Source organism: Orbicella faveolata, unplaced genomic scaffold, assembly GCF_042242905.1.
Source record: "Orbicella faveolata isolate gen_17 unplaced genomic scaffold, um_ofav_v1 contig_1, whole genome shotgun sequence".
Classification (NCBI taxonomy): domain Eukaryota; kingdom Metazoa; phylum Cnidaria; class Anthozoa; order Scleractinia; family Merulinidae; genus Orbicella; species Orbicella faveolata.
Window position 1 is genome coordinate 20,979,867 of NW_028301536.1, and position 20,775 is coordinate 21,000,641.

At 39.1% G+C, this 20,775-nt stretch overlaps 2 protein-coding genes across 3 annotated transcripts in view; one reads left to right on the forward strand and one right to left on the reverse strand.

The window, feature by feature from the left end:
• Window positions 1–17: 17 nt before the first annotated feature.
• Window positions 18–10,591, forward strand: LOC110066290 (TBC1 domain family member 14-like). Its single transcript, XM_020773506.2, has 12 exons — window positions 18–1,179; window positions 2,297–2,424; window positions 2,831–2,966; window positions 3,517–3,599; window positions 5,857–5,974; window positions 6,132–6,238; window positions 6,392–6,585; window positions 6,997–7,068; window positions 7,313–7,441; window positions 7,680–7,789; window positions 7,927–8,030; window positions 8,414–10,591. The coding sequence occupies exons 1-12, from the start codon at window positions 296–298 to the stop codon at window positions 8,623–8,625; spliced, it is 2,277 nt and encodes a 758-aa protein (XP_020629165.2). The 5' UTR covers window positions 18–295; the 3' UTR covers window positions 8,626–10,591.
• Window positions 10,592–12,187: 1,596 nt separating this feature from the next.
• The window catches only part of LOC110066307 (transient receptor potential cation channel subfamily M member-like 2), a 28,660-nt gene continuing 20,072 nt past the window's right edge, over window positions 12,188–20,775 (reverse strand). For both annotated transcript variants that reach the window (XM_089295130.1, XM_089295124.1), the window contains 10 exons: window positions 19,882–20,312; window positions 18,735–18,960; window positions 18,304–18,444; window positions 18,001–18,132; window positions 17,048–17,296; window positions 15,976–16,147; window positions 15,176–15,314; window positions 14,547–14,725; window positions 13,716–13,845; window positions 12,188–13,286 (listed from right to left, as the gene is read on the reverse strand). In XM_089295130.1, the coding sequence (XP_089151256.1) occupies window positions 13,202–13,286; window positions 13,716–13,845; window positions 14,547–14,725; window positions 15,176–15,314; window positions 15,976–16,147; window positions 17,048–17,296; window positions 18,001–18,132; window positions 18,304–18,444; window positions 18,735–18,960; window positions 19,882–20,312 (1,884 nt within the window). In that variant the 3' untranslated portion in view covers window positions 12,188–13,201. The remainder of the gene's footprint in view (window positions 13,287–13,715; window positions 13,846–14,546; window positions 14,726–15,175; window positions 15,315–15,975; window positions 16,148–17,047; window positions 17,297–18,000; window positions 18,133–18,303; window positions 18,445–18,734; window positions 18,961–19,881; window positions 20,313–20,775) is intronic.

Consider the following 20,775-nt stretch of genomic DNA (forward strand, 5'->3'; position numbering starts at 1 on the left):
TAGATAATGGCAAGGGTGCATGATGGGAATAGTAGTAGTAGTAGAACGTGAAACAAAATGGCGGAGGTTTACAGAGACGACATCACACCGCGGCACCGGGTATTATTAGGCTCCTTCGAAAGTTATTAGCGAAAATTGTGGGGATTAAGTGTGCAAGTGTGTTTATTGGGCAATTAACCGTTTCTGGAGAGGCTTAAACAGAGGAAAGTCAAAAGATAATGGATTATTCTGGCGATCGAATTTGACGCCGGCGTACGTGTTCGACAACTCATAGTAGGAATATTTATTCCCGAACATGTTGAGCTCGGTAAAGAATTATGCCGTTGTCTCTGAACAAATATCGGAAGATATGAATGGATCAGAGGAAAATCACGATGAGTCTAATGATGACAACTGCCGCAAATCTTCTCTGACAAATGCGCTTTTATCGCATGATGCACACTGTACTCAAACTGACGCCCAAGTTACGTGTTCTGAGGTTTCCAAACTTCCTTCTGACATTGAGGAAGCACTACAAGAGGATTACGAAGAAACAAGCAGCAATACTGCTGTAGAAGAAGACACAGATCATAACGAAACTGGTGATGATGAGACTGATGATAGTTTTAACATGACGAGTGTTGCTGAGGTTTCCTTGGAAGTCGTAGAGGCTTCAACTGATGCTGGTGTATTTCCGCGTGGGAAAACGAGCCAAGAATGTCCTGCATCCAGCGATTCTTCAGAAAATCTTCTTGGCTCAAACAACGCTGAAGACAGTGACGAAGTTTTTCCTCTTGTAAAGCAAAAGGCAAACTCCGCCGAAGATTTGCTCGACAAAAACTTCGTAAAATGGGCGAATGAGGGTAACTTGCTTAGAAGTACCAGAGACAAGGACAGTGCTCAATCTTCAGAATCACCAAGCAGTGATGTTGAATTTAGTGCGTGCTCTTCAGTTACCAGCTGTACTGAAGACAGTGGAATTAGCTCCATTGTTAGGGACGAAGAGCTAGAAGAGATCCCACTAAATAACTCTCAATTTAGCCCAGAACTGTACAAGCAGATGTCCAGATTTTCTATGGACGATTCGGTTGCGGCATGGATTCCTAAGTCCTCTAACACGTATGCCCCTAGCCCGAACTCAAATGCAAAGATAGTGTCGGTAACAGATGGCGGAAAGTCACAGAAGCAGAGTAAGCTAAAGTAAGCATTATTTTATTTCTTTTACAGTGGTAGAGCTGTGTTTTCTACTTGTACATTGTACATTTTACGGTTTTCTTAATGCGTATAGGTAGTCATTTGTTAACAAACGAAACTGAAAGTGCAAACAATACAGCTTGATCTATATCGATGCAAGCCTTGATCGAGGCTAGCTAATCTTTGTAGCTGTTGGGTCATTGCTACTGGAAGAGACATGTGGAGGTGTAAAATTGTTTACAATTTGATAGTCGGAGACTGCACCCTGCAGAGCTGATTTAACACAACGTAAGTGATATTGTATCAATATTGCTCATTTGCATGTACTTTTCATGCAATATTGGAGACAGCTAAAATTATTGGCAATCCATCATTGAATCTTGTGACAGAAATTCACTCCTTTATTCACTCAAATCATTTGAAATGGATTGCTGACATTACGAAGCAAGACATAGTATTACCTACCATCCCAGTTAATTATTCTTGGCTTCTTTTTATTTCCACCCTATATGCAACAGCTTCTCGATGTGAGCCATGCATAAAGTGTAGCAGATAGAATCCCCCCTTGGGAGCTTGCCCAAAGTCAAATATCAAATATCAGCATGTGCTGGGTACTTAGTTAACTAATATGCAGTTTATTTTTTGAGAATATAATTATTGTTCTCCAAAATGTATTTTGATGCATGAGACAAACAGCGTGAACAAGCAATTTGTTTTCTGTAACTGAAATATTATACATTTTTCTGTGCCTTAAATTACAAATGAATCTATTAACATTGTCTTTTTTCTCACTTCTTACCAAGATATATTCTCAACCAAAAACTATAATCAAATTGATTGTTCATGCTGGATAAAATGAGTACCTGAACTGACAAATATTCATGAATATTGTGTACTTGACTGTTTAAAATGCCAATACATGTATATAAGAAATATGTTTCCTGAATCTGGAATCAGCTAGATACAGGAAAGGAGGTGAGATGGTATATCATATTCTTACCAAAAATGTGCTTTTCCAAAAAAAATTAATACACTTTTTAATTATTAGTTTAATATATCACACTAATATTCAGGCTAATGTACGTTTGCTAATGGCAGTTCATACTCATCCATTTCTTTGCAGGGGCCTGTTTTCAAGGTCATCTCAGAAGGAACCTGTTCCAGCTTGGAAGTTATTTGGAAAGGTTCCCATTAAAGATGCTAGGGAAAGCAGCAAAGATCTTCATAATCAGCCATCATCTTTTGATAGAGGTGAATAGTCAGCTATCTGATCACATTTCTTTAGAGTGTCCTCAATGGGACCTTACAAACTTGTCCAGTCCCACTATCCTGACCAGCTTTTCCAAGATGTTCAACTATGCTGATGGTCTTTACTGGCTAATATTCATTACCATAATTACTGATTGAAGGGGAAATCCAAATGGTATGTGAAATTTGAAACTGAAATCTGACATTGAAACCACAGCTTACATGTACATTGCACTTACAAAGCATTCATGAATAGCCTCTGCCATCATACTTACCGGTAATGTTCTCCACTTACAGACATCATTAAGTAAAGGAAGGCAGGTAAAGAGTGTATGTTATTTAATTAAATTCATCATCATTATTTTAAGAATTTGTCTCACATCTGTTATGCTTTCTTCTCAACCTGCAGGAGACAGTAAGCGCAGGTCTTTTGGGGATAGGCCTTTATCAATTACTCCAAACTTAAAACCAAAATTTCTCTCTGTAAGAAAGAAGCCTACAGCAGGTAGCTCAACAACAGCCCTTATTTTTGAAAACAGACCCAGGTAAACACCATACTGTAATAATGTTTATGAGATTGTGCATATACTGGAATAACATTGTGGAATTTTCATAACAGTTTTCAACATTGTAAGTACATAAGTATGCCTGAACTGGTACATCATGTCTGCTAAAATGACATGTATTACAACAGTCAAATGAGTGATAATGATTCCTTAATTCTGCCTATGGTATGTTGAATGCTTTACATTATTTAACAACAAACTGGGCCTTCTCAGTTGGAATGTACAGCTTTAAATTCTCTACAAGATCAACAATAAAGTAGCCTCTTTTGTAAATGTAGGTTTTTCTCCATGACCTAATGTTGCATGTGCTTACATTTCAAGGTAAATTTTCATATTAGCACTTGCAACATATCAGTTTACATGGTAATTTGTTGTCATGTGGTAGAGAATTTCAGGTCACATTATATCCTCAATTTCCTTGCTGTGTTCATTTTTCATTGCCAAAAATATGTAATAAACAAATCAAAGATAAACAAGTCTTTAAAATCTTGTTTTCACACTGATTTTTTTATCCCTTTCACATTCTCAGTAACCTTCCAGCCAAATCACCAACAGAGGAGAAAAAACACAGACGGCAATATGAAGCAATGGTAGCTGAAGCAAAGAAAAAAGGTGAAAATCATTACTAAATTTGTAATGCTGATATAACATATACAGGGGACATTGTAGAGATTTTAGAAATAGAAGACAGATGCAGCATATGCTTCTGTATGGGTTTGGAAGGAGCACTGAAGAGTAAAGAAGAGCAGGAAAAGGGTTTTGTGTAACTCATCAACAATACATGTAGATGAGCTTGGGGAATGGTGCCTGAAAGAAAGGTAGAGCCCAAGAACAAAGTTAACTGAACTGAGAACCCAGGGTATCCATGACAAACCTGTGAGTGGCAACCACAAGGCACCATCACACTGAGAAATCAGTGGAAACACAGGCGGCCCAAGCTCAGGATAGGAGGAGTTATTATTTATTTATTTTTTTAATCTTTATGCGAACGTTCAGCGCATGAAACGTGACATATTTACTGCCGACATCTACTATTACATAACCACTGAGTTTGGTTACGTGAAACGTGACCTTCACCTTGTAGCATATGGTGGTGTTGTGTTACAGCAGTTTGAATTTATAAAGGTTTGTATGGGGAAAAACGGTAGTCGATATTATAGCTGAAATTTTGATATTTTTACAATAAAAATGACTTACCTCAATGCCTTGTTGTCTTTTCTATTGTCATCTCGCTTCTCAGCTCGATCTGAAGCCTCTTAAGCGAGTTATCGCTTTTTGGTTTTCCTCTACTAAGAAAGCGTAAAGGCTACACACTCGATTTTAGACTGACCTCCGCTCGAAGCGAAAATAAACCAATAAAATCCTGCCAGCCGCCCCAATTCTTCCGCAGAGTCATAGTACAGGGTTAAGCACTCCTTTTCAGTTAAATTCCAAGCCAAATTCATCTCCACAGCGCATGCTACAAAGCTCTAAATCGAAGAAAGCTAGCCATCCGGACTTAGTGATCATGCTGCCGGGACCATCCATGACCACAGTCGAACAAATTGACCCTGACCGGGGGAAGGGAGGGCACGGTCCCCTAGGGACTGATTGGCTTGTCGTAACAATGCTTCGTCGGCAGCCTGGATTAAAATCTACCCAGGGGACCGTCGAGCAAAGTACCTGGCTTGTCAAGAACTGTGCGCTCCCTTCCCCTGGTCAGGGTCAATTTGTTAGCCCGGCATTCCGCTCAGGTTTCTAATGTGTCCATGGTTGGTCCCGGCAGCATGATCACTGATTCTGGATGGTTAGCTTTCTTCGATTCAGAGTTTTGTATCGTGAGCTGTAGAGAAGAATTTGACTTGGGATTTAACTAAAAGGGAGCGCTTAACCCTGTACTATGATTCTGCGGAGGAATTGGGGCGGCTGGCGGGATTTCAGTGGTTTTTTTTTCACTTCGAGCGGGGGTCAGTCCAGAATCGAGTGTGTAGCCTTTACTCTTTCTTAGTAGAGGAAAACCAAAAAGCGATAACTCGCTTAAAAGGCTTCGGATCGAGCTGAGAAGCAAGATGACAATAGAAAAGACAACAAGGCATTAAGGTAAGTCATTTTTATTGCAAAAATATCAAAATTTCAGCTATTATGTCGATTACCGTTTTTCCCCATACAAACCTTTAAAAATTCAAACCGTTGTAACACAACACCACCATATGCTGCAAGGCGAAGGTCACATTTCGCATAACCAAACTCGGTGGTTATGTAATAGTAGATGTTGGCGGTAAATATGTCACGTTTCATGTGCTGAACGTTCGCATAAAGATTAAAAGATAAATGAATAATAACTCCTCGCATCGAGAGCTTGGGCCGCCTGTGGTGGAAACAAACAATACCAACCACATGCATACCTACCATGAAGAAATGGAGGATGGGCAGGCTGTGAGAAAAGCTCAAAGTGAACTCTCCAGCAGCGAAAAACATGCAGAATGACTTAACATCTAAAGCTGAGCTGTAAAATCAAGGTGCCCCAGCACAAATCTCCTCGACACCCCATACATCACCACTGAGGGAAACTGCTGGCCAGCAATGTTGTTTCGTGTTTAACTTGATGCAGCAATATTGTTTCACATTTAACTTAGTATAAATTATATTTAGCCACAGTAAAATATGCAGTGGAAGAGCCTGGTTATACATGTAATGTAATGAAAAATTTACTTTTACCATATTAAACATGGCAGGAGAATGTGTTCTAACAAGATGAATTTGCATTTACATGTCTTGAATGTTTGGGTAGGGAAGGTATTGCTCTTAATTATATATACACACTTTATTGAACTTTTCGGTAACAACAAATCATATACCGATGTAGTAATAGTGTACTCTGTGAATGTAGAATTGAAGGAGATGAAACTTCAAGAGAAAAAGCTCAAAGAAAAGTGCAAACAGGAAGATGGAATTGTTTCTGCTGTCTCTTTGTGGACAAATGAGATACTACCCAACTGGGAAACTATGTAAGTTTCCTAGATTGCATTTCTCGTGTTTGCTGTGACTGGAAGTGACTTTGTAGATTGTGTCAACATAACTTTACATGTAGTTTGGCTTTAAGTTATGTAGAGCGATATCATACAGAGCTTGTTATTAATATAATTTGTAATTTTCTTCCATTAGGCAGCATGCAAAGAAAACTAGGGATCTTTGGTGGCAAGGCCTTCCACCAAGTGTACGCGGAACGGTTTGGAAGCTGGCTATTGGAAATGACTTACACATTACTCATGGTTAGTTGTCATGTTTGCTACCCCACTTTTAACCTATTTTGACCAGTGAAGTGACATAGTAATCTTGGTAGATTCTAACTGCTGATAAACACTGTTTAGTGTAATTGATTGAAGACAAGTAGAATAAAATGTTTCTTAATGTTCTGTTTGCAGAATTATTTGACATATTCCAGTCTCATGCATATGAAAAACTCTTCACAACACGACTTAACAAGAAGAAAAACCCAACACAGACAGTTGCAGAGCTGCCAGCAAGTGATCATCCAGTTGTCAGCAAGGCTCACACAGTAGAGCTCATCATGATGGATGTTTCACGGACATTTCCTTCACTGTGCATATTTCAAGAGGTATAGTTTGGGTTGACTTGGCTTTCACTAGTGAGGAGGAAGTTATTTCAAATCAGCTTATCCAGCTTTAAGGGCTGCCTGTGGTCATGTCTTGGACAACTTACAGTGCCTCGATCCACTAAGGTTTACATGTGCATACCGCAGGCCACTGCAAGGGCAACTTAGTGAGCAGGGGTACCATTACTCCTAGTTGCTGCTTTGGAAATTGATAAAAGCTTCTCAAGTAGGATGGGCCACTTTGGCTTTCAGTTGAATAACACAAGTAGCTATAAGAAACGTGTAACTTGGTAATGTCAAAGAGATGTTGGTGAACATACTTGTAAATCAGTTTGATAACTTTTTTCTAGAGAAAAATCCTTTGATACATTTATCTTATACAGTTTAATACGTGTATTGTATGTTTTGTTCCAGGGTGGTCCATTCCATGATGTTCTTCATAGTATTTTAGGAGCATACACCTGCTATCGACCTGATGTAGGATATGTAAGTTATTTACCATTACTTTCACCAACAAGTGCACAGTTGTTATGGGGGTGGTGGAAATATTCAAAATAACTGCACGACTAAAAGGAAAATAAGAATTAGACTGAAAAACTTTGAGTACTTTTAATCAGCAATTAGAATTTGGCAAAAAGTATACTTAATCCCCAAATATTTGTTAGTTTGTTTTGCACATTCCTGTGCTAGTTATCAATAGTTTTTAACAAACTTCTTTTCTAAATTTCAGGTCCAAGGAATGTCATTTCTTGCAGCTGTTTTGTTGCTGAACATGGAACCATCTGATGCTTTTATTTGTTTTGCAAACCTTCTCAACAAACCATGTCAACTGGCTTTCTTTAGAGTTGACCATCCAATGGTTAGTACATATATTGAAACAAATTTGACTGTTCATCCTCTTGCTTGCTTGCTTTACACATATATGTGATTGAAAATATTGAATATCACTTTCTAGGCCTGAATATTTTGTTCCATAGCTTTTTACCAGTAAAGACCCTGACTTCACCAGCTCTGTGGACATGTTCAACATTATATCGTGAATTTGCTGGTTTTCTACATTGTGTAACATTACTGACTCAATAAAATGCTTCTTTTAGATGGTTGCTTATTTTGCTGCCTTTGAGATGTTTTTAGAGGAGTTTCTGCCCTCAGTTCATGCACATTTTATCAAAGAAAACTTCACACCTGATATGTACCTGATTGACTGGTGAGAACAATAAAAATTACAAAAAGATGTACATAGTTTGTTCACTGACTGACTGTGTAGAAGTATTTTTCAGTGATGTATCATTCATCTTAAGTTTATAAACCATGGTTAAGGTTACATTGTGTGAATCATTGCAGGACATTCACATTGTTTAGCAAATCATTACCTCTGGACGTTGCCTCAAGAGTGTGGGATGTGTTCTGTAGAGATGGAGAAGCATTTCTATTCAGGGCAGCACTAGGTGAGTTTCTCAAGTTATTCAAGAATCCCTCAATGACACAATGCTACAAGAAAAGAACTTTTAACTATCATGAAACTGGATACCAGGGAGAAGTTAATCAGAAACCAGTTCACATTGACTGAAGTTTGACTTTACTCCTCGGTCAGAGTGTACATAAATTAAAAAATCTGAATCCAGAAAATGTGAGTACAAGAATTTTTTTTTTTTGTAGTGGCATAACTTTTTTCATTACTCATCCTACTCTACATTTTCAAAGTTGACTAGGTAATTGATGCAAATTCCAGGCATTGTTTTGAGAACATACATTGAACATTCATTGCACCTGTCCCCCAGTTTTCCTTGGTAATCCTGAATGCAAAATTTTAATATTATTTATTTCACAGGAATATTGAAGTTTTATCAGGAGGATTTGTTGGAAATGGATTTCATTCATCTTGGCCAGTTTCTTTCCAAGTTACCAGATGACATACCTGCAGCTTCTCTTTTCCAAGCAATTGCCTCAATTAATTTGATGGAACAGAAATTTATTCAGACACTAGCCATGCAAAAGGAGGTTGCAGCCCAAATAAAAAGTGTCTCTTCATCGACAAAATGAAAGAATATGGACAAAAAATTAACTGTCTTTAACTTAACTTTTTTGCTGTGAAAATATTTTCTGACTGGTTCATTCATGCAGGGTCACTTGACATGATTGTAATATTCAGAAAATGTTGCTAGATGAGTTTATGAAAGGGACATGCATGTAGCAGCTCTGTTAAGGTCTCACATAAATGGCTTGATACCCTTTAAGGGAACAATTGAACAAACAACAGAAACAATGCCCCTTGCCCTAAAACAATGACAGCTGTGACAATTCAATAAAACAACAGCACCTTAAGAGAGCTGCTACACTTCTGTTATGAAACTGACAAAAATAAGTTTGTCTCACATATAAAGGTGTAATGCAGTTTTGTCCTGAGTTCAGTTCCTGTTGAAACAGTCCTACTCACTCACCTGTGTGTAGAGTCCATCCAAGCTCTTCTTTACATGTAGGTCATTGGGCAACCTTTCTGGTATAATTGGATGTTATATATTGAGATTAGCTAGATAATTTTCACCATGCCCACTTTGACTGGTTCAGTAAAAGCTATCAGACTTTTCACATGCAAGCTTTCCATTCAGCAAACACACTTCAATGTGTTATGCTTACTTATCTTTTGTCAATTTTTAAACTAGCTCAAGTTTGAAAAAGGGTCATGTAATTATTAAAATTATATAGTTATTTTTAAAACCTGATTCGAAGGTCGGCTATGTGGTAAAATCTGTCCCACGTTATGGACTAGAAACAGACGCCTTGAGCCCACTGTATCGTTCCCATTCTTCCCAGCCCTTCTACTGAGGCAAAAAGCGGGCAATATTTTTCTTACTTAATATTTTTTTCTTAGTTAATATCTGGTTAACACACAGGTTGGGTCTAGTGAACAGTGTAAGACATGTAAGTTATCATGGTTGTGAAGCAATAAGCAGTAACAGTGAAAACCAATAAATGAATTTGGATTCTCAGATTATTTCAGGAGGTTTTCATGTAATTCGTACTTTGCTTCATAACTGCATTGGTGACTTTCATTGCAATACTATTGTAAATTACTATTTTGCATAGCACTTTTCACAGAACCTTACATAAAGAAGTGATATAGTATCGTTTCATTTCTCTCCCTATGAAAATCTATTTTGGTATAATGCAAGGTTGTATAAATAGGATGTAATTAGTTCTTTAGGTAAAATAGGTATATATGTACAGAATACTCTAAAATCATAAAAAAAAAATTTTTTTCAAGCCAATATATACTACATTGATTAATCTCTGATTTTCCGATTTCGGTTTTGCAAATATTCTTATTTAGTTGGGTCTTTTTTTTTTCAAAGCGTAAAGTAGGCATGTTTATGATTTGATTACAATAATTATACCTGTGTAAGGTGCATATTTAATTACATGTTATGCCAAATCAAAATTTATAAAAGGTTTTTTTTTTAAGTTGGCCATTGCCTCTGCTTCAAAATGAGGCCATACATATGAGATTTGCAAACACACATGTAACTTAACTTACATGGAAGGTTTTGCACTCAGGCACATCTGTCTTGTCCTGAATACCATTTCATTTAGTTGTTGTAAGGTTGAAAACACAATTCAGGATTTGATGGTTTCCTCATTGCTCCAACCAAGAGGGGATGCCTAGGACAAGGCAGAGGCTAGGCTTGTCTACCAGACGCTGTTTCTGGAAATGAGCCCGCGCTCACCCCCTCTTCTCGGGGAGGAACGCAGCCGGACCAGAAATCGAGCCTAGGCAGAGGCCTGACATCGACAAGGAGACAAACAGGAGCGTAATAGACACAAACTTCCATGCAGTCAATTTGATTTTCTGTTTGTACTATGGTATTTACGTGGAGTTATATTTTGGTAAAGATTTTAATGCTAACGGAAAACAGTGTACGTTACTGGAGGTTCGGGTAACAAATCTGGGAATTTTTTACAATAATATATGTTCAAGCAAAACAGTTGTAAATAAAAGTTTAAAGCAAAAGTTTGAATGTTGCCATGTTAGCTTTGTCTGCATTACCGTTGTTGTTCTTTTAATGATTTCCTCATACAAATTCCTCTTACCGGATCCGAAGCATGTCTCCTAATGTACCTTATTTTTCAACACGAAAAACTTCCAAACATAGCCTGCGAACAGGCTCCCGGTGAGTCCGAACGAAGCCAGGGAGCCTGTAGACATTCAATTGATGCCGCCGTTCTATGATACCAGCTCCTGGTATCATGATATGATTGGTTTAATCGCTAATTGTTGACATCTTTGAGACGAATATTTGACAGATCTTTGTAATATACGACTCCAACGGTTCGTTACAATAGTGAATTTGCCGTCCTCTTTTAAGTTTCGGTACTTTATGTTCTGTTACGAGGAGGAATTTTAAGTAGAAGCTAGTGGAGGGGAGCGGTTTGGCGGTGCTATTTGGCGGTTTCCGGACTTTCCGCTGTTATCTGCTCGTCGCTTCGCAGAGTTTGACACCTCCATCATGTGCTTATAATTTCTTTAGGCTCATTTCAGTATTGCAAAATATGCTTTAAACTCTCTAAGAGTATTGGCTCGATTAAAACTGTTTGCAAGTACCGAAAATGTAGCTTCTTGACAGGTCTAATTACCTTATTGACTGATTTGTTACAGGCTTATCACCAAGGGCGGATAGGCACATCAAAAACAAAGTCCACAGGCTCCCCCGCTCCGATCGCTTTGCTCTCCGAATTCTTCTGTTTCGCGCTCGCCGAAAGTTTTTTCCGTCCTCACCGGAAGCCTGTTTGCAGGCTATCCAAACACCGTGGGAGAAGTACGACGCACATGCAGCCCAACAGTGTCTGGTGATTTTAGGGTTTATGAAATATTGAATAATCTCACTGAAGAATGTTTTATTTGCTTAGCAAATACTGTCGATTTCAGTGTTTTTCAAAAACATAAGTGGTATATGCCGGCAGGCCGGTATGATAAAGATGTAATCACCTTCAACAGCGATTCAACACTGGTGAACTCCTTCTATCGCTGAATCAATGAACGGTTTTTGAACGAAAGGGAGATGAGGAGTTAGTGTTAATGCTTCAAAAAAATATAACCAGATTTCAAAGCATGCATTTCTGACAAATAACAAGTGGATTAAAAAACGTTTAGACTGCGGGCTTGCTAAGTTTTTCCGTTTTTCTGAGGTCCTGAGTGAGACCCAGTATATAACCAGATTTCAAAGCATGCATTTCTGACAAATAACAAGTAGGGTAAAAAACGTTTAGACTGCGGGCTTGCTAAGTTTTTCCGTTTTTCTGAGGTCCTGAGTGAGACCCAGTATATAACCAGATTTCAAAGCATGCAATTCTGACAAATAACAAGTAGGTTAAAAAACGTTTAGACTGCGGGCTTGCTAAGTTTTTCCGTTTTTCTGAGGTCCTGAGTGAGACCCAGTATATAACGCCAGCTCCATCTAAATCCATTCATTATAAGCCTTATACACTCTAAATCAGCGGAGATGAACAACACAACGCTCTTACGACACCCCTAATTTACTAAAAGATTCTTCTTACGAGAGAGAGCAGTATGCAGTATTTATGATTTTCAGAAACACAATCCGATGCGTAGAGTGGTACATTGGTTTATTGGACATGCTCAATCCCGTCTTTAAAATATCCTACTTAAATAAATTATCATTGTAACTATTTTTCATTTACAATATACTTCCTCTTAGAGCGTGTATGTGCAAGTATTGTAAAAGTTACTCCATGCGTCTGTTCCCTGAGTATGTTTGATACTATTCATTTGAGTGTTTGGGTGTGCTACGTAAAGAAAGTAATATAACGTAAGTAAGGTATGACTGCATTGTAGATTGTAATCTTCCTTTTGAAAGTTGTAACAGAAGTTACAGATTGAAATAAAAAAAAATAAATAAATAAAAACACATTTTGAGCAATAACGAAATGCATATAAAAATAAAAGTCGACGTAACCTACTGCATGTATAACAGTGCGTCTGATAATATTTCAATTTTTATGTTAAGGGTTGAGTCAAGTTACAGAATGTAAAGTACGTTTAAAAATTGACGAAATGAAATTGATGTAGCGATTTTTTGAACAAGAACGTAATAGCTATAAAAATAAATACAGTTCTATTACAAAACCCATGACCACACGGCGGCTTAGCATGGTCTATAACAAACGATTTAAATATATCTAAATCCTCTATATCTACATGTAAAATAACTTTCAAATGACTGTTACGTCTCTTAAAAGCTGCGTTAACATCGTGGGTGATAAGATTCTCTAATGATCGACGATTTGCATCAGTACATCTCTCTCTACAACGTTTCTCAAGTAAACTATGACTCTTTGACTTGGTGCATAATTCGTAAAATTAATTCACGGCTTCACAACTAAAAATCCATTATTTGCGTTGTCCAAGGTATCCTCGTGCAATCTTCTCTCAGGAGACTTCACACCTTCTAGTTAGCAATTGAAGCGAGAGTCCCTTTGCTATACAACAATTACCATACATGATGTACCTAATTCTTCTCGCTCTCTGTCGCTAACCATAGAGACCGGCGAAGTCTGGGCTCGTGTGCATCTTCAGAAAGACGACTGGATTAAGATCCTCCCTCTACTGTGACTCTCCATTGCTATTTGTGACAAAATGTTGAAGGGTTTGTTGCAACTCCGTGACTTTGTTCACCAAATCCTCCACCCTGCGTAGAGAATTGAGAATTACACCTGTTTTACCACCGTAAATAATCTTTTGTTCATTTTCATTAGAGCTGAATACCACACACGATAAATTTGTTTCATGTGCTTCACTGACTCAGTGATAGGTAACTGGAAAATTCACAAGACTTTACATTAGTTTAATGCGACTGACCGTTGACAGTTAGCTGAAAACAACAGAAAAATATTTTATAAAATTGTCATCATATAATGCGCGCTCTGATTGGCTATATTATATTTCGTTGAATTGGTTACACCGTGTGGTTACACTGTGATGCAAGGTTACAAGGAGGAAAAAAACTAGTTCTAACAAGATACTCTGAATCCCATTCCTGTTGTAAAGCCATAACATGAAATCCAAACCACACTTGCTGTCGTTCATTCCTGTCACCTTATCTTGCTGTTATCCTCACCTTTCATTGGTCTTCCTTATCCTCTCCTCGGTACCAGTCCTCTTTTGTTCCTCCACTTTCTGTCGATAGTTAGAAGCGCTCTCTATTTCAAAAAGTCTCAACAGTTCTAGGTCTTCTGCAGTGAACTTAGCTGAGGAGAGAAGTGACCCGAGATAAACTTAGTAAACGGTAAATAAAAGTGTTCCCAGTACAACGACTATTGCCTAACTGAAGGATCTGCCCCGTCAAAAAAGGCGACTTACTCCTAGTTCATTCTGGCGCGCAGCGAGAGATGTATGTCAAGTGAAAACGAACGCCGGTGCAAGCACAAGAACAAGAGATTAGTAGTTTCCAGTCCCTTTTTACAACGCGAGAAATAAGTTGGAAGGACTACCGTAATTGGCCAAACAAAAGACCTTCCCTATGGCTATATTTGCTGTATTCAGTTTTCACACAGCACAAGGCGAGCGCAAGTATTTGTAAGTACAAGGCCAAGGAAAAGAGAAATTATTGATCTGGTGCTTATGCTTGCGTCAAGTCCGTTTTCTTTTTTTTTTTTTCTCAGTTAAATTAGGGCTCTTGTGCTTGTGATGATGATGGCATTTGTGCTTTCTTCTGCTACTGAAAGCCAGGCACTGCTTCCTAGCCGTTATTTAGAACGTAACTCAAGTTTCCTTGGGAGAATGTGGTGCCATGACCCACATAACGACTGCGGAAGAGACATGCAACTGCTTGGATCATTTATCAGAAACCACTCTCGTTAACCTAGCCGACACTACACAAGAATTCGATTAGCAGTTCACTCGTAATCATAAGTGAACATTAAGTACAAATCAGTTCTGGGCCACTTACGAGTAACTTTATTGGGTTTCCAACACTTCTTTCGAAGCCATCGCACAAACTCGACCAGATGATAAATGATGGCGAAAGGCGGAGCGAGTGGCGGTTGTTTGTTGTACTCCATTACTAGATAGTAGTACTGGTATTTCCAGATCTGATAAGAGTTTACTTCAACCTCGTTAAACACGTTACTGCAATCCAACAAATGAGCCAAGTTGGTAATTAGTATCACCGCCCAGATCGAGTACAGTCAGTAATGAGCTCAGCTGATCAAACCATCTGTCTGTCTGTCAGTCTGTCATTCTGTCAGCTCGCCAAATAATGATTAAATGGTTTTTACCATACTTAAAGGGCCCTAGTCAGCCACACCTTTGTTTTTGTTTACATACAAGAGTTTGGCTATTATATTTTATTCGGAGCATGTCGAAACAAAGGAAATCACTGTGAAACTACTAAAGATAATTCAGTAAACATTTTCTCGGGAACACAACTTACAGTAAAGCAGTAGGATTTCGATTCACCATGCAATATCAATAATTTTGATGGCATCGAAAATGGGGGGGGGCGGGGGGGGGGCGGAGGCTGACCACAGTCCTTTAAGGAATGTCATGAGTCAAAATTGAAAAGGCACAGTACGATACCTGAAGATGGCGATCAGAAGATTGATAAGGAGTACATTAGTGATGAGTAAATAGCCACCCATAAATATTCGGTGAATCCATTTTAAAAGGTTTCCATCGTGTAGAGGAATTTCGCCTGTCGAGAGTTTACCCTCTTCCGCTGGGAACAAAATATAGGACAACACACTCGTCAGGTAAAATCAGACACCATCAAAACATCACACAAACAACCACGTACCTCGAGTCTTCGTTCCTTCCTGCGCGTGCTCGCTTGTCAAGGGGAACGAAGACGCTGGGTACGAGGGTGTCACACAAATGGCAAATCTTGACTGATACTTTGTGGTGCACCTGCGTACCCTATGCAGCAGTTTACACCTTAGACCCTGGTCAAACGCCGAAAATTGTAATTTGAGTCGATCCAAACGGGTAAAGCTCGACCGTTGGGTCAAACGTCGAACTTAATTCGAATTTAGATCGACCCACACGTTCTATCCATCTTCCGTTAAATTCAGTCAGACGAACTCAGTTGAGCCAAACGTCGAACTTATCGTGAACTTTTCGCTCTATTTAGTTAGTGTTATCTTAAGTTCGACGTTTGACCTGGGCTTTAGTTATTTACAGCCTTGACTCGTTAAGTTATTTCGCCAAGTCTATGCACTTTAGCATATGTCCTTTAAACCTCTCCCCTATAAAAAGAGTCAGAAGTAATCTAAGGACTATCCTGATGGAGACAACCTGACGTGATCACTTTCAGTGCAAATATACCTGATAAATAAGCAAGAAATTTCACACATGAACGTAAACCCAATAGGATTACTCACCTTCTTGCTCTACAAACAGTTCTCCATACACGTGCCAATATGGCTTGTAGAAGAGATCGTTGATCACACCCCAGTACGGCTCTTTGTTGGCGAAGAATAAGGCCTGTCGAAACACGCCGTAACTACACACGAACACCAGTAGCAGACAAAGCCACATCATTACATCTGCAAGCTAAGAAAAATGTTGAACATTAAAATGCTGCTTCAATGTTACAATGGATATAAACAAAATGGTTGGGTACATGTACGGCTTAGAGCGGTTTTCAATCGAGTGTCGAAAAAAATCAGACAATCACTTTGGTTTTTGGTTTTGGTTTTAGCACGGTTTGAGATTGGTCGAGAAGCCTTGGGTGGTTTTCAACTGAGTGTCGTAAAACCAAAACCAAAGTAATCACTCTAGCCAATCACAAAGGACACAGACAATCCAGTGAACCAATCAGAACTCGAAGCAATTACATGTGGCTGACGTAAAGCGCGGGAAAACGTGTGCTAGCGAGTCAAGTTTGGTTTTGGTTTTACTTCTGATTGCCTAAGAAACTGGCGCGAGTTCTTTAAGCAAATCCGGCGAGCATCGAAGTGATACAAAACCAGTTAATTTTCCACACTTAAGTGATAACCGCTCTACTTACCAATTAGACTCCTCAGCCAGTCTCAAACCGTAGTAAAGCCACTACCGAAACCAAAGTAATTCCTGAAAACTGCTATTGCAGTCATGGCTCACGGGTTAGCCAAATATCGCCATGAAATAAATTGCCATACTTTACGACTATTTTACATTTTTATGCCAAATTTTGGGAGGTTAAAGCTCCTGTAATAAGTTTAAATTTTACCAATTAGACTCCTCAGCCAGTCTCAAACCGTAGTAAAGCCACTACCGAAACCAAAGTAATTCCTGAAAACTGCTATTGCAGTCATGGCTCACGGGTTAGCCAAATATCGCCATGAAATAAATTGCCATACTTTACGACTATTTTACATTTTTATGCCAAATTTTGGGAGGTTAAAGCTCCTGTAATAAGTTTAAATTTTGAGTCCATACGAACTTACAACAGGCGCAAACAAACTCACTCACCATTCTTTTTATCATTATAATCTTTGGCCCTAAGTAGCCACTGACGAAATAAACTCTGAAAAGTCTGAAGGAGAAAATGACGAAATTGATACAGTACAGAACGCGAGCGGCCTCCCACGTGACCTCAAAAAACCGCAGGACAAAACCAATCAGGGCGATGGCGTTAGCGAAAGAGTCGACTATGTTGACAGAAGTGTGGAAATACAGCTCCAACTTGCTTTTCAAGGTAGTTGTCTCTTGGCAAATGACCTGCGAAAATAACAAGCGTTTTTTTTTTTAACAATGAGATCTTCGCATAGAAAGATGACCAGAAAATGGACAGTCATCAAAATAGAAATATTCTACGGCCAAATATTTACAGCAAACTCCTGTTGATGAATGTGTTTTTGGACAGGTGTCTGTCAGAGAAATACTTCGTTACATCAGGGGCCAGTTTTCCATGCAATACAAATAAAAAACAGTAGGATCACTGTCTTTGAAGCCCCGTTTTCTTTTTTATCCTCGCCGTTCCTGGTCAATGAATGAAATCAATGTAACTGACTTCTTTAACTCTCAGTTCTCGATACTTCTTTAAAATACTCTTGAGTGTTTTAGTAACTTAATCCTTCTTGCCGAGCCTTAACCTTCAATGATGTCTTATCAAAATGTTCAATGGCGCTAGCAGATCATAGACCACATTCGTACTCTCGGTACCCTGGGTACAAGAGGTTTTTTCTCGCGCGCGGCGGACGGAAATACTTCGCTTCGCTTCGATGACCGACATCGGAAACCGCGCAAGAAAACCTCTGGCACCCAGGGTATATTCTCGATATTGGACTGGAAATAACTTGCCGCCGGGGCTAATGCTGGGAGTCCTTTCAAATGCAAATTACATTGAGCCTTCATTTCAAGCAAGGTCCACTCCATTACCGAGGATACGCATATGGCCTGCTCCCCACTCCTTCTTGACTCACTTGTCTGATTTCGTCCATTATGATGACACCTATCCAACACATCAGCAAGATTTCATAGACAGAGGGCCACGGTTTAAGGAACGAAAACAAAATTACAAAAGCGTACAACCCTAAAAAGCACAAGTGCATCCCCTGGAAAAAAAATAAAACAAACTGATATTCAAATATCTTCTTTAGCAGAATAACTACTGAAATCAAACGAATAGAAAGAAGACTAAACTGCTTTTTTAACTGAATAAATCTACCAAGCTAATTCGTCACCACACCCACTAGAGTTGGGGTCAAAAAGTCTCTCTTACTTACCAGATGAGCCCAGAACTTTGAGATTGGAGCATTGTAGAAAATCACGAGCTTTTTCCATAGAGGTACCGACCACTTGTGATTTTCTTCGTCGTAGAATACAATTTTGTGAATCATAAGAGGACAAATAAGCGCAAGTATTATCTAAAAAGGACAGAAGAAAATGTCACAACCAACCCATTGGCGATCAAAGCTATTTATTTTTCACTTTGAGGTCGAACACGAACGCTTAATTAATTCTTGGAAGTTTCAGCATTCATCAGAATCTATATACTCTGCCATACAGATGTGTAAAAATAAGTTTCTATTGCGAACAATTTCCATCCTCGCCCCCTTTAGTGGTCCTTAGTTCCTTAACAGATCTCTTTAGGTAGTGATATGATGTCTAGTGATGCGAACCGACCTCTCTAACAAAAGTGATATTCACAGCATACCTTCCAGTACGGGACTCCAGGCATACCACGTGACTTCCAAATGCTGTTCAAGCTTGACTGACAGCATGGATGCGCTAAAAACTTCTCACCATGTGCTGCAGCGGCCAGATTAAGGGCACACATTCCACCCCACTTGGGTATCTCCCTCTCAACTAACATCTCTGCTAACACCTCGTCCTCGTCATAACATTCATCAAGAACTCCAATGGCTAGGTTTTCAAATTCACTGAAGAGAAATACCAAAGGAAAAAAATTCAAAACAAACAATAGCAAAACAATAAAGAGCAACTATTACAAACAGATATAAAGCGGTTTTCACTTGAGTGTCAAAAAGTAATTGGGTTTGCTTTGCTACGCTACACGATTGGCTCAAAATCTCGCGCCATTTCTTCATCAAATCAGAATTATAAACCCAAAACCAATCGTGACTCGCTCCCACGTTTCCCGGCGCTTTGCGTCAGCTACATGTATACAGATCGAGTTTTGATTGGTTAATTGGATTGTCTGTCTCCTCTGTGATTGGCCGGAGTGATTACTTTGGTTTTGATTTTACGACACTCAATTGAAAACAACTCTATCGATCAGAAATACAACTTTCTGTCCTTGTCCGAATTCTCCGTTTATACTTCACTAGTGATAATTAAATGGGATCTGCGCATAACATCGCATCTCCAATCTTGATCCAATGGTAAAAATATAGGTATTAATTATTAGATACGTAATCGTAGTTAGGTCTCCCCAATTAGTATACATTGTATGCTAGCGACTTCGACACGTTAATAAAGTTCTTATCTTAACAATGTTTACCTTGGTCGAGACGAACAACAATATCATGATGCCACGTTCAAACTAAAAAAAATTCTTGTTGGATTAAACAGACGTTCAAATGAGTTGCGACATTTAAATTACTACAGTTTAGTACATGATGTAGGACTCAACTTCGTTAGCAATTCTAACACCGAAAAGAAAGATATTCTCAAGATTTGGAGTCATTATTAGCAGTTCACTCTCGAATCACGTTTTCGCAAACTTCACATTGTTCACGTGACCAAGAGATGCTGATGTCACGTGGCCCACATGTTGATCACGTGAACGACACTATTGATCACGTGATCTACATCTTGGACACATCTCTCACTCTACGTACACTGCATGTTGTTTTAATGCTGTCTTAATCTCAAAATAATCGTCTTCAACTTGATCATGCATGGCTTGAAACAATCTGCACGCCGCCAAGGCATCAGACACGGCCTCCTCTCCCTTCTCCCACATGAACCGCGCTAGTTCATAGCGGTTCATTAACACCGCCCACAAAAACAGTTCTCTGAAAGGCTTCTCAAACCGGGTCGCATTGTGCGCCACTTGCACACGACAATTCGCGTCCGAAGGCTGAAATTTCACTGATGGAAACTCTCCACTTTCGTGCTTGGCCAGATCAGGCGCTGCTCCAAACAGCCTTGCGACTCTAGCAGCAAGGGCGTCGGCGTGAGGTGTGTCAACCAGGTACAGCGGCTCATAATAGGCACCAATCAGTTCTTCGATGAGGACACCGATATCCTTTAAGGAATACGGCGAATCCTAGAACGGGAACAATCGCGTAAGTTCAATTGATTTTAGTAATTAAGCCTTTAATAGTTTGAAAGTGCAGCAGCTCTCGTGAGCTGGTAATCTACCGGTATTTGACGTCAAAGGCATTGTTTCTGTGGTTTGTTCTATTGTTCTCTCACAAGTTGTGAGACCTTGCAAAAACCGGTACAAGACCCTGTAAATTGGCAAAATTAATAGGCAAACTAAAGAGTTGTTATCGGCATGAAAATGACGTTAACTTACTCTTGTTTTTGATCGCTACTCGACAACAAAACGACCGCTCCTGATCGCCCTAATATGACGACTAATGCAGGAGGGGAGCAAAGCTAGTTGGATGATAAATCAAGAGAAGGCAACATGGGATGCAAGTATTCTACTGGCTATCTACAAACCGTTTTGACAGAGAAACTCAACCTTGAGCAATTTGGACAGGTTATCCGAATAATTGTAACAT